This window comes from Barbatula barbatula (genome assembly GCF_947034865.1).
Source record: "Barbatula barbatula genome assembly, chromosome: 8".
In the NCBI taxonomy this organism is placed as follows: domain Eukaryota; kingdom Metazoa; phylum Chordata; class Actinopteri; order Cypriniformes; family Nemacheilidae; genus Barbatula; species Barbatula barbatula.
In genome coordinates, this window is record NC_136771.1 from 13,479,650 (window position 1) to 13,505,923 (window position 26,274).

The 26,274-nt window shown below is 37.4% G+C and overlaps 1 protein-coding gene across 5 annotated transcripts; it reads left to right on the plus strand.

Annotated features, from left to right (window-relative positions):
* The first annotated feature begins 173 nt into the window (after positions 1–173).
* nt5c2b (5'-nucleotidase, cytosolic IIb) lies at positions 174–23,355 on the plus strand. 5 transcript variants are annotated; one of them, XM_079463338.1, is made up of 19 exons: positions 174–391; positions 1,872–1,992; positions 5,175–5,248; positions 13,563–13,680; positions 13,808–13,903; positions 14,013–14,104; positions 15,423–15,480; positions 16,068–16,161; positions 16,550–16,603; positions 16,712–16,795; positions 17,097–17,138; positions 17,217–17,324; positions 18,786–18,852; positions 19,308–19,478; positions 19,764–19,815; positions 20,006–20,066; positions 20,695–20,871; positions 21,038–21,284; positions 21,776–23,355. In XM_079463338.1, the coding sequence occupies exons 2-18, from the start codon at positions 1,892–1,894 to the stop codon at positions 21,260–21,262; spliced, it is 1,674 nt and encodes a 557-aa protein (XP_079319464.1). In that variant the 5' UTR covers positions 174–391; positions 1,872–1,891; the 3' UTR covers positions 21,263–21,284; positions 21,776–23,355. The 5 variants fall into 5 exon arrangements, with proteins under 5 accessions (XP_079319464.1, XP_079319463.1, XP_079319465.1 ...); XM_079463337.1 differs by having other exon boundaries at positions 21,038–23,355; XM_079463339.1 differs by lacking the exons at positions 174–391; positions 1,872–1,992 and adding an exon at positions 2,979–3,461 and having other exon boundaries at positions 21,038–23,355.
* Positions 23,356–26,274: the final 2,919 nt, after the last annotated feature.

Here is a 26,274-nt window from a genome sequence, read left to right on the forward strand (position 1 = left end):
TAACTAATACGATAAGGCCCTGTTTTAACGCATAAGCCTCTACAGTCGGGTCCTACAACCATGTCAACAACGAGCCGACAGTAGACCAATCATTTCCAAGCGTCGACGCAGTGACAGTCCCGCTTTCGCATTCTACCCCGTCTGATGTGATGACAGGATTTGCTCCACCTACCGTAGATGTAGCCACTAGCCATCAGCGCAAGCGCCGCCTTGTCCTGCCCCTCAACAACTGCTTACAGCTCGGTTAGGAAAAGACGAGCTTTTCGGAGACGTTAATTGTGAGACGCGCAGTTTTACCTGACTATCTTAGCCACTGAGCACCGATTCTCTCTTAGTGATATTTCGCAAAACGTACGCGGTTTAGCGCTGAGTTTTTGGGCTTTGACGAAAGGTGAGTGAGAGAACGATCGAGTTCAATTTACAGCTGTTGATGGTGTCAGTGGTTTGTATGGAAGGCGCGTGTGAATGTCCCTTTGTAGATGTTTTCTATCTTTTGCCTGGCGTATGATGCCGGGCGTATGAAAATGTCGATTGATGTTCTGCACGGAACGCACAATGATGTCGGGGGGGGGGGGTCTGATTTTACAGACCGAAAAAACATTTTTGTACAGAGCTCAGATAAACAAGGTAGCTATCAAACACTCGCAATGCTATTACATTAACCTTAAAACACACACTGGGCTATCTGAATCGGAATGAACGTGCCTGATTGACAAGCTCTGTTTTAGCTTATGGACCACCGTCCTCGGGGGAAATATTTGTTTTTCAGCTGCTTAACTTTTCGTGAATATGTGTAAAACGAACATTTAAGCAAAACGATCCTGTATTTGTAGTTTTGTGTGACATCGTTAATGCTGTAGGCCGGAAGTTTGACTAGATATAACATGCAAATATCTGGTTCTTTATTATTTGCACGCTCTTGCGAATAAAGTCATCGATTGCTAAAGTCCAATAACCCACCAACCCTCAACTTCTCCCACGTCCACCTGGACATCCTCTGCCTACTTTTCCCCAAACACTTCAGTGCAGACCATCCAGCACCACAGCCATTGGCTGCTTTCTCGGACTAAATCTCTTTTTTTTCAGATGAAGAGTAACCTACTTATTTGGAAGAAGCCCTGTTTTCTCTTGTCTGTCCCGAGGGCTGTGTCTAAATATTTACGAAAAAGAGAGAGAGAGAGAGAGAGAGAGAGAGTGAGGCCAAAATATCCCAGGCTGTTTAGCCTATCACAGAAGAGCAAAGTGATGTCATCTCCTGAAGTTCTTTTCTCATAATCATGCTGCGTTACAATCATAAAATAGAAGGCTGGTGGGAAATGTTGCATTATTTGCCCCTTAGGTCCCCTGCTTGTTTATGCAAGTCAGCCTCTATGAAGGCCATAGGCCCCTGTGTGCTGACTCAAGCTTCTATGTTGTGTGTCATTTCTCTTACATCAGTGGTTAGGAAACTTTCTTTGTGATTTACAGGGTAGAAAATATATGGTGGTCATGTTTCTGGTTTATGCGCTAAAATGACTGTGCCATTTGAGAGCCTGACTTGTTTAGCATTTCAAAGTATCCTTTTCTTAAATCACGTGGATAATGACATCAGTCAGTTCTTAATCATGTTTTTCCTGATTTTTTCTGATGCAATTAATTTCAGCGTTGAAACACAACAGGGAAGAAGTTGTGTTCTGTGGTTGATGTAAATGTAAAATCATCAGATCTAAACAATACAAAGCACATTCTTCTTTAATGGGATTCATTTTGTAAATAACTGAAAGGAAATCAGTGAAAGGTCATTTTGGCAAAACTTGTGAACATTCTATTTTATAATATACATTAATATACATTGAATACACTTCATAATGCAACTTCTATTCCTTTTACAGACTCCGATTTAAAACGAATTATGACAACATCATGGAGTGATCGACTTCAGGACTATGCAGACCTCCCGGCAAACATGGATGGGCTGGCTATGAAGAAATACAGAAGAGAGGCCTACCATAGGTAAATCATAAAAATAGTCTGACTATGACTTTGTTGGAGTGCTAAGCTTTCAAAGATATGTACTACATGGATCTGTCAGTGTGTCTTTCTAGGACAGTGTTGCAGGTCTGATTGTATTTTGAATATATACTTGCACATTTACTTTAGAGTATCATGTTGTTTGCAGTCCACTCATTTTAAGACAGCCCTGTTTGCGCACTGACATTCAGTATAGAGCTCACCCGAGTCGACCAGAGTTTGATTGCCGCTTTGAGAGTCCTTTGCCGAACTTGCTCTGCCCAGCGCTTTCCTGTCTATTGTTCTGTTCCATTAAAAGGTGTAAAACCTCTAAAAGACAGTCTCAGAGGTCATAGCTATTTTTATACAGTGCTTAACCTAAGCACATACTCCATATTTTTGCATTTTCATTAAGAATGTTTAGACAGCGACTTCTAAAAATTGGGATTTTGAGCTACCTAATTATAGACCAAACCCTGCAGCTGTGGTTAAGACTGCATTCTGGGAATGGGCACAACAGAACACGTGACTTTGAACATAGAAGCTTGTACAATGGTTAACCCTAAAAAAATAGAGGACGTGCTTAGAACTGCTTTGCAATTCTATTATGCAATCACCTTTTCAAAAAGATGTTCTCCTTCACACATGTACGTTTTTTTCGATCATACATGATTTTCATTATTCCACCAAATGTCATATCTGTAAGAGGGCATAGTTTACTCCTGTATCTCTTTTATATGAACTTTGACCTAACATTTCACCATAGTGAAGCCACAACCTCACTCTCTGTCTCCATTACCTAGATAAGATAAGACAATGTAAATGTGAGCTTTATGGCAAGAATTCCACTGTCTGTACAGTCTAGCTGAGGTCCAAAGTCAGAGGTCTTATCTGTCCCACCCTTTTGCCAACTCTGTGAAGCTTTTTTTTTCGGCATTCAGCCCTCTAATCTTCTTAAGCTGCAGAATATACAAAATAGAAACAAGATTATGTGTCTGAAGTACCGTATATTAATGCAACAACATGTGTGTTCCTCGTTGCGGTGTAGCTTAATAAAGAACAGAGCCACAGTGAGGCTCTATTTGAGATACAAGGGTAATCTGTTTACCCTGCCGTTGCCAAATAGTGATTCGCTCTCTGTTACCTGAGTGCCTGCCTGGTTCTTCCTACCGTCTACTTGATTGTTCTAGATGTCTTTCAAGGGAAGCAAACAACCCCCAGCTCAACAACGGGCACAACAACAGAGAATACTATAGAACTGGGCACAATCATTTTTGCAACAAGTCAGAAATTCAATGGCAAGAAAGCATAGAGAGGGGGGTATTGTTCAAGCTCGGGGGGTAACAGTATGGATTGGGAAATAGGCTTGACAATTCAGCAATAGCAATGACATCGTCTCTCAGAATGCAGCGTGTGTTTCAAACCTGGCAAAGGGAATCATGGGATGTAGTCCAATGTTGTGCAACGACAAGGTAGGATCGATTAAAGTAGTTTCACCAGAAGTTATTTTGTTTAAAATGTTCCCTCTCTTTTTTATTCTTTTGGATGTAAAGAAGCAACTTTTGTTTAAACTTTTAAGTACTGATGATAAATTCCTAATGTTTTTATACAGTAGTAATATTTAGCTAAAAAATATATTAGATCATTAGAATATATTCAGGCGCTATGTGAAAGTTTAGAATTTTATTATATAATATGGTTGGGATATTTTTATATCTTTGCAAGATTTAAACACTGGTTCAGCTGTTGCAGTTTTTATTTATTTATTATTTAAAATCTTAATACAGCGTATAATAAAATCTTAAAGGTGTGAAATGCTATTTCATGCATTCTGACTTCTTTACACTGTTAAACGTTCTGGCTTAACATGGTCAACTTTTCAAAAAACAGGCTGGACGTATGACATAGTATTTCTGTGCTCGATGCACTCCCTCATGTTTCATATAGGAAAGTTTATTCAAACATAAATTACCGGTACGTAACACGTTTTCTTAGTCCCTTATTTTGGACAATTCTCTAGGAAAAGCACGGCCACATGTCAACAAGCGAGAGGGCAAAAAATGTACCCATCAATGTGATTCGTTCAAGTTACAGAAGTTCAGCTGCGATTGTGTATTGTGTGCTAGTGCTTTAGTTCCACCCACTCCACGACCCCAGGAGCTCGATTGTTTTCGGCAGTAATCATACAGCTTTATCTGTCTTTTATAAATGTGATCACACTGAAGACTCTTCAAAGATATGAAGTATGCAATAGGGGTTGAACGACCTCAGATTTCACCCCTGTTATGTGATACAATTCGAGTTGACCTGTCGATGAAATCATTAATAAATGCAATAATTACAGTGCCTTGCAAAACATTTTTTATGTTGCTGTCTTATCTAACTTATCTTTAACTACCTTAAATAAAAAAATATAAAACATTACACTACACTCCATGCACAATAATGACAAATCAAATAAACAGATTTGTGCAACTTTTCAAATTTATTAAAATTGAATAACTTAAATAAGTACATTGCATAAGTATTCATACCCATCTCTGGGACACTTCAATTTGAGCTCAGAAGCATTAGTTTTGCTTGTTGATGTTTCTACACTGCAAGTGGAGTTAATGCAAGACTTATGGACAACTCTGTCTATGTCCTTGAATGGTCCAGCCAGTGCCTGGGGATTGAACCCAACATCTCTGTATAAACCTGAAAATGTCTGTCTACTGATGACCTCCATCCAACCTGACAGAGTCTGAGAGGATCTGAGGAGAAGAATGGCAGAAAATTTCCAAATGCAGATGTGTAAAACATCATACCCCAAAAGATTTGAGTCTGTAAAGGGGCTTTAACCAACTACTTAAGGGCAGTTAAGGGTATCTTTTACACTTGGACTGCTCCATCTGTCCGTTTTAAACGATCTCCAAATCCAGCGTTATATTCACTGTTCCTTCACTGTACCTTCACTCACCTAAATGCAGATTTTTACATTCAAAAACAACTTTACGCAACCTATACGAACAATGGAGGTGTGTAATCGAGCACATAAAATACTACGTCACTAGGTTTTTTGACAAGTTGACCATGTCAAGCATGAGAAGCCAGCCCGTTTAACATTATTTAAATACGATTTGGAACATTCCAAAAATTATTGTTTGGTATCAACAGACTTCTAACTCTTTCACCTTCTTTTCCAGAGTGTTTGTGAACCGAAGTTTGGCCATGGAAAAGATCAAATGCTTTGGCTTTGATATGGATTACACTTTAGCAGGTAAGATGCCCCCTGCGTATTACTTTATAAGGTTTAACGTTTTTTCATCAGCTTATTTAATACTTCCTGGAACTTTGTTTCCAGTCAAGCACCCTTTCTCTGTCTGCAGTACCAGAAACATAGTGGTTCAACCTCAGTGTTCCTATGTATGGGTGTCACTTAAAAATATTTATTAGTATACAGTAGTTATTTCAACCCATGGTTGGGTCACAAAGGGACAAACATAACAAGTGGCAGAAAGAAGGCAGCAACACTTTTGCGCAGAATATTTGTAAACTCTCGTCTGGTCTGGAATGAGAAAAACCAAGATAATGTCTTTCAATACACTACGTGCTCTGTTTTATGTGATCTTAAAGCTAGAAAGGAATTTAGTCCTTCTGAGTAAGACCATTAACATCAAATTACAGCTTAATTTATTTATGAAATGTGGGTCAGCCAAACACCCGAAATTCGAGAAGGTTTAGTTCTTATGGTGCAACAGTTTAAGATGGATGCAGTGCACTGGGTTTTTAAAATCCCTGTGATTGTTTTTGTTATTGCTGGTGGCGGATAAGATTCTTACTAAATCTGGGCCGTGAGCCCTGAGAAAGCAGGTCAGTTCTTTGACAGTTCAAAATGGATGACGCTGAAGAGGTGGATTGCATGTATCATTGCCAGGAGCTAATGTGGCTTAAGCAGAATTATGTGATCACTGTTGACATCATCCTCTTTACAGCCTGCCATAACCATGTGCAAATGTTTACAAGTATGAAACCTATATTTCTTTCTTGCCCCCGGATCAGGTTGCAAGGGTTCAAATATCCAAACCGAACCAACAACAAGAAAATAAGCAAATACTCGTTGGCAAGGGTTTAAATGAATGCATCACAATTAGTATTTAGGTGTTTTTTTATAGATTCTTTCACACTGTTCCAACTTTTATAATATTTTAATTTCCCCTGTAATGAAATCTGAATTATATGGAAATCAATTAGCAAAATGAAGACACAACATACTGTAAAGTATATGCTTTGTGAAGTCCAAAGTCAACCAAAGGCCAAATGCTGTCAGGGCAATCTTTATGAATGAAGGGTACTTTAGTGGAGAGGGTGGATGAGTATGTTTATCTTATATAATATTTGTTTTCTAGCTAAAGGTAACCTGAGCTATGAAATCCAACCAGACTCCATACCCTCTGCTGACCATGCATGCATGCTTGCTTGCGTGGTGTAATTTTCTGTCCAGCCAGGGGCGTAATTTCCACTGGGGACAAGGGGGGACATGTCTCCTCCACTTTTCAAAATCCTGTTCGTGTCCTTCCCACTTTCAAATTAGTTTATGATTTATAACTGCAAGCCAAGCCGAAGTAGGACTGAGCAGTCTGCCTGTGTGGATGCGGGCGTCGCATGCACCCTCTAAAAATGGCTCACTTGAAAGGTTGTTTTCAATCATGTCGACAACAGCAATTGATTTTCTCCAAAGGAATTCACTTTAAAAAAACTCAAAGTACTTATATTTAATGAACTGAACAACAACCAGGAAATCCCAAATTTCTGTCAAACCTTACTTGTAATAAACACTATCTTCTGTTAAAAGAATGAACAGATAAAGTAAAAAATCTCGCACTAAGCGTTTCTTTTCCAAAGTCCATTATAAGGAAACAGCTTAACGTACCAAAACAACAACCACAGAAAAACAAATTAAATACATTTTGTTTATAACTGATATCAAACACAAACATGATAACAGAAACGTTTTATGTTGCCTACTGAGTTTATCGCTGCCTTGAGCCACTTTATGTGGTTTCTTTAAAATAAACAAGTTTAACGTAAGACTATTGTTATATCTGGAATAAGTGCTTGTTCTTTTATCTAGTGTTTATTACAATTAAGGTTTCAAAGAAATTTGGTTTTGCATAGTCGTTCTTTCAGTAGGCTATAAGCTGTTTTCTTGATCAGACTCTTTTATCAGCAGTAAGTGTTTATGACAAGGCTTGACAGAAATGTGGGCTTCCTTGGTCATTGTTTAGGTACGTTAAACCTTGTTAAGCATTTTAGAAAGTCATCCGGTGTTCTGTCGAATTGTCCTACCCTGTCAGATTCCCCTACCACAAAACTCAATATAATCTAGACCACAATGACAAAAGAAACAGGTAGGATGATTTTACAATGCAAAATACCCTGTCAGATAGTCCTACCATCTTAAAATAAACACATGAAATAAATTAACTGCATAAATACCCTGTCAGATTATCCTACCTGCATAAAAGAAACATTTAGGATTAATTTAGAGCGCAATACCCTATCGAATTGTACTACCAGTATTAAATAAATATGTAGAATGATTTAACAACGAAAATACACATCATTTTCCCGTAGCAGTATAAAATTACTTTAAAGTGCAACTTTGCTCACTTTATGCAGAAATCCATTTCTTCATGAATTTTATATCACCATAGTGCCTAAACATTTCCCCCCCAATTTGTGTGCCCAACACTTCTCAAACAAAAGTTACACCCTTGTATCCAGCAGTGTGTTTGCTTGTGCATGAGGAATCTTCATGGCCTTGAGTGGCCTAAAGCTGACTTACAGTCTTTGACAGTGTAGAGCAAATGGGAAATATAGGACATTGTGTACACAAGGATGGAAAAGATTTAAACTCTCTCTGACTATATATTATGATATTCTCAGTGTTTGTTCTGCTCAGTCCCACTGCTTCAGTCCCTGCAGGAACAAACCTCACAAAATTTACGGCAACTTGCAAAATGTTTGGTTTGTCGCAGATTTTCGGCATTATTTGGCTGAAGGCGCCATTTGACATTCGTCAAAGTGCTCAAGCGGCAAGCATCATCGTGCATTTCAAAGCAAGTTTTGCCACGGCTTGTCTAAAGTTAAACTTAAATGGAATATTCCGTCATACCGCCCAGCCCTATATGTGCACATGATTTCTTTGAACCTTTCCAGTCTGGCTTTCGTCCATAACACAGAAACAGCACTTTTGTTGTATAATGAATGTTATTCTACTATTTATGGATTCTGAACTTAAGTTCAGCATTGGATACTGTTTGTCATCACATTCACATTGCTCGTTTATCAGAACTTGGTATCAAGGGCACTGTTCTGTCTTGGTTCAAATCACATCTCTAGGCTATAGGCCTGTCACTTTTTCACTCACTTAAGGTGTTCCACAGGGATCTGTTCTCGATCCATTACTTTTCATTATCTATATACAGCCACTAGGTGACATAATTCTTAAATATGGTCTACGTTTTCAACTCTATGCCGATGATATCCAGATTAGAATAACCACTGCCTCTGAACGATCAACTTTGCCTGCTACACTTACTCTGAAGATATCTCTGAAGTCAAACACTGGATGTCGCTAAATGTCCTCAAATTAAATAGCAGTAAAACTGAAATAACGCTGATTCGATCCGCTGCATCACATACAATAGAGCATTTATATTTTGACATTTGATGGGGCTCTTCTTAAACCTTCAACCTCTGTTTGAAAAATAGGTGTCCTGATTGACACATCTCTTTCAGTCAGATCTCATATTGATGCAATGGTTAAAAGTTATATTATCATCTGCGCAATATTGCACGTCTTCGCTCTTCTCTTAATCTGGCTGATACAGAAACCCTAGTGCAGGGGTATTCAATTTAAGTTAAATTTAAGTGGTCCGGTCTTTACATTTTCTTCCAAACGGAGGTCTGGACAAGATGTATTTTGAAAATAAATCAATATTTTATCAATCCCAATTAGATATACTGTATAAAAGATATGACCTTTTATCAGGCCATTTATTTCATATTTTGATATATGTATTGTATGTATAGGCTCTGTGGCTTTAGGGGAATGCCCTCTTAATAGAAGTTTGATAATTAATATTTGTAAATAAATAAAAACTACTGACAACATGCAAACAGCAAATTTAATGTAACAATTAAAATGCTATATAACAATTCAAATCATAAACGGAAAACTGAGTTACTACCTAAATTAGTCTTTCCATGACATTTTCACCTTCATACCAGAACTAGCAGAACTACGTTGTTCATTACAAAATATGAACCTGCTTGTGAAAACACAGCAAAGGTCCTTCATAAACTCATCCTATAGAATATTCTGTGAAACTATAACAATATCTTCAATATTGACTGAATAATACCAAAATCGTTGTGAAATTGCTTGAAATTTATCTTTGATGATTGTTATAGTAACCAATTCGATTATGAGATGTTAGACTGGGTTTTCACAGGGTCACAAATGTTTACATGCTAATCAATAAAATATCACAAATCTGGTTGAAAGGTTGGAGACATATAGCAAACAGTAAACAGAATGACGGATACAAATGCTTTAATATTTGCTGCATTTCGTGCGGAGCAGAAAGGGTTACAATGAAGCGCGTTTGGCGCTAAAAAAAGATATTAGACAAAATAATATTAGAAAAAATTAATTACATAAATGTTTATTATTTATGTGTGATGTGATTCTCCGTTGTGAAGGCGCACGGCTCAATTTAAATAACCAAAATAGTCAAAAGTTTTAAATGGTTTATTAGGCTATGTCTAGCGGTCCTGATGGAACAAAACAAACGTCTGGACCGCCTATTTAGGATAACTTCCCTAGTGCTTGCTCTAGTTACATGACGGCTAGATTATTGAAATGGTCTGTTTATTGGTTTGCCAGGGAAACATATTAAAAGTTTGCAGTATGTCCACAGTGCTGCTGATAGGGTACGTACTTCGACCAGGTGCAGTGCTCACATTACTCTACTTCTACACAGTCTTCACTGACTACCTGTTTACACACACATTCAGTTTAGGATTCTCCTGTTGACATTAAAGGCACTGTCTTGCACATGGTTATATCAAAGACCTAATTCACCCATTCAACTCGATCTCTAAGATCATCAGATTTGGCATTCACAAGTTAAGACTGTCCACTGCAGGTGGAAGTTTATTTAATGTTAATGCCCCCAGGTTATGGAATTCTTTACCCATATTGCTTCGTAACTCTTCTTCTTTATCCATCTTCAAAACACAATTGAAAACATACTTGTTTGAATTATAAATAATCTTGTATCTTGTCCTGTTTGTTTGTTTGAACATTTATTTTCCTTGAATTTGCTCATTGTAAAGCGACCTTGAGCTTGTGGAAAGGCTCTATAGAAAATAAACGTATTCTTGTTATTCAGTTAGGAAACATACATTTTCATTCACTCAGGTTATTTATAGAGCGCTTTTCACAATTTGCATTGTAACCAGGCAGCTTTACAGAATACATTTGAGCACAAAAGCAGTACAGACAGGTAAAAAATGTATACAAAAATGATATAAAACAGTTATTTTAAATGCATGAAGTATCAGCAACAGATATCATATGATGCTGATTTTATATGACAAATACTGTACCTTTGACCCTCTTAAACCTTTACTTCACATATATAAGCCACATATAAGGATGTACAGTATGTCAGTGTCAACAGCATTGTTTTTTCAGCCTAGCAGTAGTATGCTAGCGCAGAGCCAACATTGTCCAAGGTCAGCACTGGTATATGCAGTTAACCAAAGAGTGATGATGGGAAGAGTGACTGAGTGGGAAAAAAGAGGCTCAAAATAGATTTCGCTGTAGCTTCATGGAACAAAAGTGAAGAGGAGAGAAAGTGAGAGAAAAGGGGTTAGGTTTATATACAACTGCCCTATTTGAGTGAAGAAATCTGGCTTGAGTTAGTGAATCTGTTGGAGTTTGCTTGCCTTTGTGTGTACAGTCTATGTATGACACACATTGGCATTCTGCTGTTAACTTTGCACGTTACCAAGTCCTTAGGTCCTTGCTCCATCTCTCTCACTACCCAGGGGTTATTTGCTCATGAAATGGGTTACCCAAGCAAACACGAGCCTGTTGTAGACAAGCATTCCTACAAAACACCATAGAGTGTGTGTTGGTCAAACACATCTCAGACTCTATTCAGAGGGTCCCCAGGAGTTCTGCCTGAGGCACTCCTATGTTTCTATAGAGATATCTCCAGGTTTCCACCCTTTGACCTAGCATTCCATTAACAACAAGCATAACACATTCCCATCTCTTTCAAAACAACCCCTAACAACCGCCGAAATGTGTCTTTATATACTTCAGTCACCTCTAGCTTTGCACGAGCTGTTGTCGTTCTGTACGTGTCTGTCTTATTTTAATTTCCCCTTCAGTTTGGAATTAACATGGAACAACAGATACAGGGTTTAGAGTCTTGCAGAATACCTTTTGTTGTTGACATGCCACCTAAATCCCTCTGCACAGGCTTGGGTTCTAATTGGGTTTAAATCTATGAAGGCGAGCGAGTCCAGTTTCACACTGGATTACATCAGAGGACATATAGGGCCCTGCTAAGCCTTTGTAATGCGAATGTCCTGGTACCCTTTACTTGCCTTCTGAAATGACACGGTGGGAACGTATCACAGGTGCTGTTCTAGAGAGTATCTTAAAATATACATTCTGCACCGTGGACATGGTTTTATGTTTTATTTTTGGTCTGTATTTACTGGAAATGGAGGACCAAATATCTTGAACCTTTATTTTGGTGGTTGTTTACAGTTATTCCAGTCTTTAAGGACCTTTATGCCTAAATGTATTTGGTGTCAAAAATCACATGGTTATTGGATGAGCTGATGAAATGTTAAAGGTGAATGTGTTTTTCTATTGGCAAAAACAACCGAAGACAGAATTGGTTTTCATGTCTCTGTAAATTACTGATACTTTGGGTGCCTTAATGTTTCTACAGAGTAAGCAGTGTCTTTTGAAATTACGGAGACGGCATGTCTACTCACCCATAAAAGTGCATTTACATGCAAATTGACTGTGCTTGACATATACAACCTGAACAGAATAATAAATATGAGGTTACGAGCTGAAATTCTTTTATCCACACAACAAAGATTCTGACATGCCTTTACTGATTTTGAAGCAGTATTGTACAAATTCGATACTATTGTTTTCAGTGTTTCATTCAACTTAAAAAAGGTCACCCTGTGGCATATTGATCTTCTGTTTGTCACACATCTTCACCTGATATGAATTTGGAGGTCAGATTTGACCAAACTATGGAATGCAGCGACATGCATGAGTTTTATTTTTCGGTCATATGACATTCAAAAAAATATAGGAGTATAACTTGCATTTCTATTTTAGACAGGGCGAAGCAAGTGTGGGACACCTGTTTTGAAACTATAATGTTTTAATTCCAATGTTTAAATGTCCAATTTTGCAGATTTTCAGGAAATTGAATGATTAAATACTGTTTTGTCATTGTTCAAGCACTTTTTAATACTTTTTAGTGGTTAGATTTTTACAAAACCCAGTGGAAAACATAATGATTTATTACAAAAAATGTAAATCACGAAATGTGGAGATTTCAGAATGACAGCAGCGACAAAGAGTATTTATTTAATGGAAGTAATGTTAAATTGTTTTGGAATAATACCAAAGACACACCAAAAAAAGTAATTTTGTAATGGTTTTTAATGGAAAAAGCTAATGGTTCAAAATGGTAACCATGAATTTGTGTGAGGGTTTCTATTGGGTTTCTATTTTTTTTAGCAAGGATGTATTATTGCTGAAAAAACAATAGGAATTCAAATTCTAATGGTTTCCATTAAAATACCATTGTGAACCATTTGCTATTTCCATAAAAATGTGGATATTTTACATATTAATAAGCATATTTGTCCTATGGTGTGACAGTAAAAAAATCGGAAAAAACAATGAAGAATATTCTCTCTCATACTGTTTTATAGTATAATCATAAATGTTAACAATGTAAAATAATGTAATATTAACAGTTTTTTTTAGTTTTTTTTTTAATTTTCAACTACCCATTTATTGTTCAACATTTTCTGATGCATGTCCTTAATTTATTGGTATTAATAAAGTGTTTTTTATGTTAATTCTTGATAACTCGCATGGTATCTTGATAGCAAAGGTTTCATCATCATATATTGTCATCATTCAGGTGATTTCAGCTTTATTGTTTAAAAAAAAGCAGCTGATATTGCCATCGTGACAGTAACAACCTAGTGGACTGCCGAGTCACTTTCACCCCAAAATGGCGTAAACGCAGGGCTCCTACTGGGCACGAGTGTTGGAATGGAACATTCTATTGAGTTTATCATCTTTGTATTCTATACTCTTGGGCAGCGATATGTTCAAAACTGCATTAGATTGTATTGCACTATACAGGATATTAAACGGGTCAATGTTTATATAGGAACTGTATCATTTGTTAATTTCGTTTGTAATTTTCAATATGCCTCAGTGAAGATATCTCTTTCTGTAGTATACAAATCACCTGAATACGAATCACTGGGCTTCGATCTGACTGTGGAGCGACTGGTCTGTATTGGCTACCCACAGGAGCTGCTTGGATTCGTTTATGACCCCACTTTCCCTACTAGGTGATACACTCTCTTTGGTAGACCATTGCCCTTAAGGCAGCTATAAGTACTGAGACTAGCAAAACATTGTTTATTGTCAAAAGTGTAGTATAATTAAAATAATGTAACCCCTTATCCTGTCTTACAGAGGTCTGGTGTTTGACACCATGTATGGAAACCTTCTGAAGGTGGATGCTTACGGAAACATTCTGGTCTGTGTCCACGGCTTTAACTTTCGGCGTGGGTGAGTAATCTTGCTCTCTCAAGCCTACTATGACTGCATGGACTTAGTTACTGATCTCTGCTGATATCTGTGGAGCATGTGCTCATAATGTTCCTGTGCTCCCTGCCAGACCTGACATCCGAGAGCTCTACCCCAACAAGTTTATCCAGCGTGATGACACAGAACGCTTCTACATCCTTAACACACTCTTTAACCTTCCAGGTAGGCAGTTTGTCACGTCCCATATCCCTGTCACTTGCTGCCACTCACACACACGTTTACATGATTTATTTTATATATTTATGTGTGTCAAAATTCCTAAAATGCAAAGCGCGTCCAGTTCAGCTTTTTGATTTCACCTTCAGCAGAGCATTTTAAAAAGCCACAAACTTGAATTTTATTTTAAGGCGATGATAGCAGCACTTTTTTAAAGTTGGGAAATGCTGTTAATTGTTCCTTTTTACACACGGCCGTAAAGGGATAGTTCAGCAGAACAACAAAACGTACACAGGTTTGGAACAAGTTGGGGTTGCGTAAATGATACATTTTTGGGTGAACTATACCTTTAAAGGAATCGTTCACTTTCAACATACATTTTCATGATAATTTATGAGTAGTTCACCTTCAACATGAAAATTCTGTCATCATTTACACGGCCTCTTGTCATTTCAAAACTGTATGACTTTCCCCCTATCACTTCTAGTGTAACAACATTCTTCAAAATATCTTCTTTTTGTGTTCTGCGGAAGAAACAAAGTCATAGAGGTTTGAAATGACAAGAGGGTGAGTAAATGATGAGAGAATTGTCATTTTGAAGGTGAACTACTTCTTTAACTGAACTGTGGATTCGTGTGATTTTATAAAGACACTACCATTCAAGAGTCTAGGGTCACTCACTCATCAAAGCTATTGAAAACATTTTTTTTTAAAGGGAACAAATAAAATTCTGTCATTATTTATTTACTATCGTGTTGTTCCAAACCTGTATATGCCTCTTTCTTTGTGCGTAACACAAACTAAGTTATTTTGAGAAATGTGTCTGCGATTTTGTGGAAGGCAATGGGATCCAATGCTTTTTGACTACCAACATTCTTCCAAATATCATCTTTTGTGTCCGGCATACTAAAAAAACACTAATAAATGAAGACGTTCATATTTTTGCATCTTCAAAGTAGTCACCCTTCTATTCTTTGTTTCAAGTCTTCCCTTTTAATTCTTTTAAATGTTTTTTTTGCTGAGCGAAGAAATTCATATGTTGAAACAATATTTATCTTCACATAACCAACTTACAACATGCAAGAGATATTCCTTAAGATCAAAACGTTTTCAAGATCATGAAAAATATTTCATGCTAGGGATTTTAAACTGTCGAACAGTGTTCGTGTGTGTCACTGCATCTAGTAAATTTTGGTCTATTAATATTCCGCATGCATTTCAATATACTTTCTTTAAAAACTAAATGTAGCAAGAAAAGTGTATCCTTGTTTTTGTGTGATGATCGGTTGAGAGGCAATAATTCTGCTTCTCTGCTTTCTCACAGAAACGTACCTCTTAGCCTGCCTGGTTGACTTCTTCTCAAACTGTGACAGATATTCCAGGTAGGAGTTCCTGTGTCAATAAATGTATTACTCTGTTGCCTTGGACACTGAGTAGAGGTATATCAGTGATTCATACTCTGTATCACATACTGTGGGTGAGGACTATGTGACGCTCTCTGTCAGTTCACCACGTTACTACTTGATAAGAAAATCTTTAATCAGTGTTAACATGTACAACATGCAATAAAGCGAGACAACAGAAGCAGATTGGCAGACTGTATTCTTGCATGACATAATCCACTTACTTGCTAATGACTAATCAGAGCGCTTGGAAAAAGAAACATTTAAAAGTGTTATAACTTACACTTGGACAGCATGAGGTAATTCTGCTCATGCTCTAGATCAAAAACACAAAACGGTATTTGGATACTGTAAACGTAATAGTCTGTGATTGTATTGGTATGGATGCATGTCCTCTGAAACACCTGTTGGTCCTTTTAGGGGGAGAGAGCTTTCCTGTTTGGCTCGGACTACCTCAAACAAGGGAAGACTGTCCCATTTAAACATGTCTGTCTGTGGATAAAGTGTGTCAGGGTTAGTGCTTGTGTTCTTACTCTGCTGTCCTTTTGTTCTTCCTAAACCTTTAGCTGTGAGACGGGCTTTAAGGATGGAGATCTCTTTATGTCCTTCAAATGCATGTTCCAAGATGTCAGAGACGCCGTAGACTGGGTGCACTTTAAGGTAAAAGACGTTTATGGTTCTTTGTTTCTCTCTTTTTATCCCTGAAGTCAGATTAACCTGCCAAAGTACCCGCCTACACTCTTTAAAATACTTCGGCAGACTACTGCTATCCAGCAAACACCGCTGGAACTACCTCATCTCTCAACCACTGGATAAGGGCACCCTAACATATCCGTCTAGATGTATTTCTGCTTATAATGCTCTTCCCCACACATGTGAGCATCATATGAAGAATTACTGCTAGCATTATCTGGAACAGTTACTATCAAACATGTATTTTTTAATACATATTGACGTGTTTGAAGGGACTTATTTTAAGAAGTCAAGACACATTTTATTGAGTGTTTTTAAACTCAAATACAACTGAGGTGTTTTATTTTTTCCTCAGGGAACATTGAAGGAAAAAACTGTAGAAAACCTGGAGAAGTATGTTGTGAAAGATGTAGGTTTGTCTCTTTTCTTAATTTTTTTAAGTGATTGTATTGCAGTTTTCCATTTGGTTATTGCAAGATAAATGTTCTACAGTATGTATTGTTTTTTATATATAAAGGCGAAGTTGCCGTTGCTGCTGAGCCGCATGAATGAAGTTGCTAAAGTGTTCTTGGCCACCAACAGTGACTACAAATACACAGAAGTGAGTTTACTGATGCAAGAACACAATTATCCACAACAGATGAAAGTTATACAGATATTTGCTATTCACACCTGTTATTAAGGCTCTTTCAGATTACACAAATTTCGCCTGCTTTTGACACGATTTGTGTTGCAGCTTAATGTAGTGTTTCAAACAAGACCCTTTTGTCATAGTATACAAAAACCGATACTGCGTCTGTGACACTTTCAGACATTGCAAGCATATGTTCTGTTGGTTTACAAAAGTAAATAATCCGTCTTTATTTTAATAAACCAAGCTTTTGTTTGAATTTGTTCCACAGAAAATTATGACATACTTGTTTGACTTCCCCCATGGACCAAAGGTATTGGCATTTTCTTAACTTCTCTGTTAAGTATCCTGTCACATATCACTGTTAATGAGAATGTATTTAATGTCATAGCACGGCACTCCCCACCGTCCGTGGCAGTCCTACTTCGACCTGATCCTAGTGGATGCTCGGAAGCCTTTGTTTTTTGGAGAAGGCACAGTTCTGAGACAGGTGGATACGGTGAGTGCATCATACAGAGTCATCTGCTATCGCGAGAAACAAAAGCAGAATCTCAAAATCAGGAGGTGTGGTACTTGCTGAAAACATTTGCACGAAGATAAGGTTAGCAGTGAGTATTGTTTGTGCACTGTTAAGTCTACTAAGCACATTGGAACTTATGAGACAGCTTGACAGAGGAAATGACTGAACAGGTTTGACACATTTGTGGGAGGTATTTCAGATCCAGTTTGACCAGATGCTGATACATTGAAATAGAACTAAACATATTGAGACAACTTATTACAGATTGAGCAACAACAACATGGAGAAACAACAGCTGAAAACAGTAAAATGAATAACGTCATCAGAATTGCCTCATTGATATGCAAATCAGGCGTTAAGTAATTCAAATGTGCTAACCTGTATAACTACATACAACGATAATAAATAGTTAAGCTGCTGTATTTTTGTTTTTTGTCAATGATTTTTTGCAGTGTGTTTAAATTATTTTTGTAGGTTTTTGACTTGTAAAATTACAAATTAGCACCAACTGCCTTTTTCAGTTTAGTGTGAGTCAGATGAGCTTCCCTGAGGTTTCTGACAGTTTGTGCAGAAATTCTTTGGTTATGTAAACCGATTGTTACACCAGCAGTCCGGGTGGCTGGTTTTAGATGATCGTGGAGGTCCTGGGCGGGTGTGGTTACTGATGGTCTGCGGTTGTGAGGCCTGTTGGATGTACTGCCAAATTCTCTGAAACGCCTTTGGAGACGGTTTAGAAATGAACATTCAATTCATGGAAAATAGTTCTGGTGGACATTCCTGCAGTCAGCATGCCAATTGCACGCTCCCTCAAAACTTGCGACATCTATGGCATTGTGCTTTTATTGTGACCAGCCTAAGGCACACCTCTGCAATAACCATGCTGTCTAATCAGCATCTAGATATGCCACACCTGTGAGGTGGATGGATCATCTCAGCAAAGAAGTGCTCACTAACACAGATTAAGACAGATTTGTGTATAAAATTTGACAGATAAAAGGCCTTTTGTGTATGTAGAAAAAGTCTAAGATCTTTGAGTTCAGCTCATGAAAAATGGGGGCAAAAACAAAAGTGTTGAATTTATAATTTTGTTCAGTTTATTTAACATTTTGTTTAGAAAAAATAAAAACAAAGTGACCTTTTTTCCACTTGGGCCCCTGCCCCTCTAAATCTCTGTGCACATCCCTGCTTGATACGCTCCCCCAGCACTCTTGTTTCGGAAAGTCTTTTTTATAATCTGGATCCCGGTTTTGTAACAGCGATCCTAATCCTTTAATTGGGGAATTCTCCAGGAAATTCACGTCAAGGGGAAAGAAAGAGTGATCTTGCCATTGGCAGAAACTGCATGTGATACCTGATCATTAAATGAATGGAAAAGACTCTGCCAATAAATAAATATCAGACGGTCTGGATTGTCTAATATTCCTCCTTTTTGTGTTGCAGACCACTGGCCGGCTGAAGATAGGAACATACACTGGACCTCTGCAACATGGCATTGTATATTCTGGAGGTGCTGGCAATTCTTTGACAAACAAACACACTTATCCACTAAACACACGGATTCACATGCATAACATGCAAACATGCCTAACATCCAGGTCACTGTTACAGACGTTTCGCTATAGATTAGTACTTGGTTGTATGGTTTGTATGTATTCATACTACTCCCACTCATACTATAGATAGAACGTACTGTTTTAACTGCCGATAGGTAGTTACTTATTTGTTATTTGCATGTTTAATAGTAGAATTCTGCTTTCATGATTCCTTCCTTCCGTGCTTCCCTACATCGCGCAGATCATAGACTCGATGATAGACTTCCAAATATCTGATGTATACAGGTTAGAAACAACCTTGGGGCGAGGAAATGAAGACAGAATGTTCATTTGTGGATTTATTGTAATTACTGTTTAGTTTATCTCACTGCATGCAGGTTTCTAAATAATTTGTTGTCATTTTGCTAAGGTTCCTCTGACATTATGTGTGACCTGCTCGGAGCAAAAGGGAAGGATATTGTGTACATTGGGGATCATATTTTTGGAGATATCCTTAAGTCCAAGAAGCGCCAGGGCTGGCGGACGTTCCTGGTGATTCCCGAATTGGCTCAGGAGCTGCATGTGTGGACAGACAAAAGCTGTGAGTATCGTCCTGGTGAAAGGAGCATACGCACTCAACGGCCTGTTTCACACTGTACATGTGTACAGCAAATATTTACTTAATTTGCCACCAATTAGTATAGGCATCAAGCTGTATGGTGCCGTGGAACTCTGCACAAAATTGGAGAAACCGCTCTCGTAATCGATTCGACACCAGGTTTTTTTGCAACATAAGCTTTAAGCTTACATGATGAGTCAAACTAGTTAAAAACAGGGAAATGCTCAAAGGGAATTCTAACCAGGAAATCTGCTTTGTCATTAACAGCTCTGTTCGAGGAACTTCAGGGCTTGGACATTTTCTTGGCAGAGCTTTACAAGTAAGTAAACCTTTCTTTGTCCTTGTACTTGCGCGCAACTATGCGGTAGTTCTCATGTTCTCAAGTGAACAGAGTGCAAGTCTTACCTGTTTGCACATTATTGATCAACTCTTTGTTCTCACCATGTCTGATCACAGTCTCACATCAGTTCTCATGTTACTTAATTAGCAATATTTCTTCTCTTCTGTAGGCATCTGGACAGCAGCAGCAATGAGAGACCAGATATAAGTACCATCCAGAGAAGAATGAAGGTACGTAAACTCAAATTCGTAACATTTCCATTAAAGTCCCCATGAATCGGAAGTTGCGATAGTTTTGCTTCCGTATTCTGACACATTTCCGAGTGATAATGAATTTCAAAGGAGAAAATGAGTGGCCGTGGCTTGCGTTTTTCATAATGAAATGATTGGATTCTTAAAAACAGCTGTTGCACTGTTTTTGACGGAAAGTTGAAGGGGAGGAGTTAACGGATGCTCCGGCCAAGCCGTCTAATTTACGTCATTTGAGATGGATAGTTATTTCTGGGCGGAAGTGCATTTTTAGATTTTAACTGAAGATTATGAGGGTACATGAATTTTAAAAAGAAACAACCCATATTGATAAGCCATACTCTTATTATGCGTCATGCTGTGAACTAGATCAAACAGACCTCTATGAGAGACTATCTTGTTTACTCGTGTTTACAATAAATATATATATAATGGCAGGTTCTAAATTGAATTATTGTAGTCAACAAAGATAAGAAGCCAGAATAATAAATAAATAATCCTGACTGTTCCTTTGAAGGGTACAAGTTTAAGAAAACCTGTCCTTGTGTTAAGACATGTGAAGTATTAGATATTTATTCTGTAATTTTCTCTGTGTGCCTTGGCTCATTAGAAAGTGACTCATGACATGGACATGTGCTATGGGATGATGGGCAGTCTGTTCCGCAGTGGCTCTCGGCAGACTCTGTTTGCCTCTCAGGTGATGCGTTATGCTGACCTATATGCTGCCTCGTTCATCAACCTGCTCTACTACCCATTCAGCTACCTGTTCAGAGCCGCCCATGTGCTGGTGAGTACCCACATCCAAACCCGCAAACAAAGTTACAGATTAGCAACTTTCATTGACATTATGTGACGTATTTTTCTTATTTTGTTACACAGTACTTAAAGACACCTAAAATTAAGGAGGCTTACTTCATTTAACATGTTTAACAAGATTTTTCCTGTTGTTTTAGATGCCACACGAGTCCACAGTGGAGCACACCCATGTAGAAACCGACACCGAATCTCCACTGGCCACACGCAACCGCCACTGTGTGGACTGCAAGGACATTGACTGCAAGAGAACCCAGCTCACACGCTCCATCAGCGAAATCAAACCACCCCACCTGTTCGCTCATCCACCACAGGAGATAACACACTGCCACGACGAAGATGATGATGAAGAAGAAGAAGAGTAGACGGTGCTAGACCTCTTCTAGGGTAAAGATCCATGAGAGGATAAAGATAGGGCGACAATTATACTGTTGGAAAAAAGAAGATGTGGGTGTATGAAGTAGATCTTGGGTATCAAATAGGTACAAAGCACAAATAGCTAATGTGAACAGTATTGGAGTTTGATTCTAACTGATGGTTTCCTCCTTTTCTAAATATAAGAGAATCAAGAATTTTTAATGGGCTTCGGACTCGAAGCCTGTTCTGTACTAAATATGTGCATAAAGTTATGACAGAGAGAATGAAGTCAGCGATGGCAAACAATCCTGATGGTAAAATTGAGTTTACATTAGACTCTTATTATGCATCATGCTGTGAACTAGATCTTATTTTAACACAAGCACACAAATAATTCATTCCCTTTTGGGTTGAATGAAAATACGTTTAATGGAGCCATAACACGCAGCTTATTTTATTCTGTTTTTGCCACATGTTGCATTTGAACGGTTTTTACAGATCCTTATTTTTAACACAACCAGGTAGCCAGTTCATCCAGCCAGACTAGTTCAGCTACCTCCTGCAAAGACTATCCAGTAAGAATCTGAATGAAGCACAAAGAAGGTTAAGCACATGGTTCAGTGTGATGTGACAGGAACTGCAGCAAACTCAAGAATGCTGTTACTTGGCAACAGCAGGCAGCCCATTTCATATTTTAAAATAGTTTTCACTCTTGTTTTTCATTTGATATTGCAGACATTTACATTGCACAGCAGCAATGAACTGATGCTTTTCACATTAGGATTCACACAGACTAATGAAATGAGAAACAAACAGACACACTCACAAACTCTCAGTACCTGCTAGTGTTTTGGCAAAACAAGTTTGATGTCTCATACTGTATTTTTAATAGAACAGTACTTCTGTCTGACAGGAGAAAAACGATCCAGACATTTTAAATGACCTTGATATGCGAAAATTATATTACATAATGTAAAGCATAAAGCATAATGACAGAAATGGACTATTTAAGAGGAACTGCAGTGATGTTAACAGCTGGGCATTCGGAAACGGAACGGTTGGGTGAAAAAAGAGCACTGCTGCTTTGGTGACTGTTTCTGTGGGGATTTGTGTAATGCGGGCTAATGTTTGAACTCTGTTGATGGTTTACCCCGTGAGGACCAATCTGGTGCAAAGAAAATGTGTTCTTCTGTGCTTTAAAGGTCCCTTAGACCTGTCTGGATGTTTTTCAGGCGTCCACGTAACTAGTATGTGGAAGCCAGTAAATTTTGTCCTTAGTAATACGTTTGTTTGTGGTTTGAAGAGGTTTGAGCTCTGAGAAGTGCATGAAACCGGTAGGTTAGGGATAAATGCATACTATAATTTAATGAAGATGTAGTGTAGTGTTAATACAAGCATATTATTACTGTGCTTAAAACAAAAAAGATTTGTTCATATATATTTTTGAGAAGGCGACCCAGGAATGTATGTATTTAAAGGGCACCTTGGGTATAGAGAGATGTATGGCTTAATATATTAACAATGACATTGACTTGTAAAACAGTGTAACTGTCACAGTATTCATAAACTTTGAAAAAGAAAATTTACTTGGAGGCTGCCATTTTGTTTGACAAAATCTGTGATATCAAATGGTTCCAGCCTTAACACGTTCTCTTTCCGTCCAGCAAAGCACACAGGTTTTCCATATATAACAGTAAAAGATGAGACGTCAAACATAAATGCCTGCCTTAAACGAAGAATGCGTTGTGATTCAGTAAGCATCTGTTCAATGTAAACGCATTAAATCATAGCTTTAAACTACTGTCTTTAAGACAGTTAAGACTATTTAATACATCAGCATCCGCCACATTATGAGAATATACAGATAAACACAATAATAAGATGCCTGCGGTTTGGTTATTTATATTCAGTATTAGAGAACACGTCAATATTAGCCCCCGCCAGCTAATGACCGAGAGAGAGAAGACAAAAGGCTGCTGATCAAAATCTGGATAAAATGCATTTATGATGGCTAAAAGCATAGTGTATATATTAAATTCTCAATGAATTTGGTTATTAATATGCATGTTTGTATCATTTCTGACCAACAATTAAAATGTATAAAAAATACACCAAATCGCGTCTTTATTTTCTTTATTATTTAGCATTACTTATATATATATATATAAAATCCTAAAGCACCTTATATTTACTGAAGAACTGATCAGTGTGTCGGTTTAGTTTGGCTGCGTGTTTAACCATTTAACATCACTGAAAGAGAACATGACGGCCTCCTTAGGTTTAAATGTAAAAAAAATTAAAGAAATTAAAATATTTGATGTTCCTACTGACAAATGCTAGTTGTGGAAGGCTATTACAACGTATTAAAACATACATATCTCTATACCCCGGGTTCCCTTTAAGCCTTGGGCTAGTGGTGAGGGACGAACATTCGTATTTTTAGCTTTCAAAGATCTCTTACAAGGGAACCGGTTAAAATTCGACCTAATTTTAAACTTACAATGCATATTTTGTATATTAAACTTTGTGTTGGCTAAAAATACAGTGAAAATCCTATGACGGGCAGCTCTTTCAAATGATCTTTGTCCCAGTCTCACATAGTAGTATCTCCATTTCTTTATTCATTAGGTTACCAAGACTCAGCATTGTTTATATTTGAAGAGTTTCTTTTCAAAATGAGATAAATCATGTTTTTTATTGTGCATTCCAATTAATTATATACATATATATACCTCGAGAAGTGAGAACCAGATGGGTGTAAGTGACATTTCATCAACTTTGCAAGAGGGCCAGAACAAATACTTTGATCTGACTTTATTATAAAGATTGAAATCAATACACAAAGATGTTAAACACATGGATGACAGCGTACATATTGAACAGTATTTAAACATTTGTTCAGAAGAAAACCTTAAATCATCTTAAATAAGAAATGTCACAAGCGCCTTTTGGCTCCAGCGATTTTGCCATTTTCAATCATCTGCTACCCACTGGCTTTTCTCAACAATTAGGTTTTTAAGTGGTAAGGTAAGCAATACATTTTCATTTCAATTATGAAAAATGGAGTTATTCATTTGAAGCCAAAATACCTCAATTTTAACATACTGAGCCAGTTGATGCCAAAAGGGCGTAACTGTATCCGCTTGTTAAGCCTGACGTCATATATGGAAGGTCATATACTTTTTCCCGGGTCCAAACGCTCCGGGTCCAAGAGCTTATCAAGGGCTTTAATTTGATATATATATATATATCTCCATTTCATGTCACTTACTCCCCTCTTGTTCTCACCCCTCGATATCTGTGTGTGTGTGTGTGCAGGCGTGCGTGTGTTTTCCCTGGACATGGATTAAAACTGAGCTAATGTTAGCAATTGTTCTGTTTAGTCTGGATGTCTGTGCAAGGGAAAAAAGACATTGCGTTTGAACAGTACTTGACGTTGTGTCTCAAGAGATTCAACATGGAGTAAGCTGGTCACCATCCTACAATACAACAACAGATAAGGAGCTTATTCATCATAGGTAGCATTGCCTTTGAATTCTTTTAAAATATCTGGTTCAGCCTATGTTTTGTGTTATATTTTTGCATTGTTTCAATTTTATTTGTTAAACTTACCATTAGCATACTAGCATACTAATACATAGCTGTTCCTTTTTACTTTCTACCTTTGTGGTCATTTCTGAAATCTTTTTTATTATGATCATTTTATTAGGTGATGCTAGACAAACAATATTCTATATGACTTTCATTAGCTTTTAGAGTAGCAAAGGAAAAGGTGCACAGCGGTGTTGCCTTCAAAGAGATTAAAAGCAAAATACCCATGGTATTAGTGAATCCCCTTTTTGTTTGTTTGTTTTGTTTAGATTATGTGTTCGAATTCAAATTATAATAGTTTTTCATTTATATAGAGTTATGGGGGAAATTACATTTCCATGTAAAATAAAGAGAATTTTCAATAATAAATTCACATGTTGTCTCCTGTATTCACTTGTGGTCACATGACTTCTGACAGATCCAAATCTGTTAAGATTAATAAAACACAGCAATTTTCTTTGCTTTATAATAGTGAAAGCCACATTACAGTTGTGTCCTAATCTGAGTTAAAAATATCCCTTTAGTTCACCCAAAAATGGAAACTCTCATGAATTACCCATCCTCAAATTGTTCCAAACCTGTTTAAATGTCTTTGTTCGGTTGAACGCAAAGAATGTGGAAAGATATCTGGAAAAATGGCAGTAACCAAATCTCATCCCCCATTTACTGCCGTAGTAACGAAAATTATTGTATGTTTGTTCTGTTTAACAGGAAAGAATAAATTCTGAGGAATTTAGGAAAGCAAACAGATCTGGGACACCTGGGAATTTTACTTTTTTCTGCTATTGTAGTCAATGATGTCCCAGCAGTCTTCCAAATATCTTTCTTTTGTTCAACTGAACAAAGAAATATATACAGGTTTGGAACAACTCGGGTAGTTCATGACAGATTTGACATTTTGAGGTGAACTATCCCTTTAACCGTCTATTGCTAAAGTGAGTGAGAGAACACTTGACATTTGATTTTGTTGCTTCGTACGTCTCACATTGATATCTCATTGGTGTAAAATGCCCCAATTGTGTTAAATGCTCCAAAAAGATGCACTTATCAGTTTCCTCATACAAAAATACACATAAATAACTGAATGTGTAGTGTAAATCCACGTATACCTAGTACATGTAACATAATTGACAACGATAATAAAAAATATTGCTTGCTAAATTTGATCGACAGAACCTCCCTCGAATTTACAGATACAAAGAATGACTTGAATTTAGTTACAAAGCTACAATTTATTAACAACGCGAATTATCAAAAACGTCAGAACCTGTAATTTACCCTACACAAGCTCTTGTCTAAAATCAATATTGACCCTGATCTAAGCAAAGCCCAATAATGTCTGAATCGCCTACAATCTTTGGTATAAAGAGCAGGAGTTTGAGGATTACATGCTTGAAATGGTTTAGTTTGGCTAAATTGTTAAACCGTA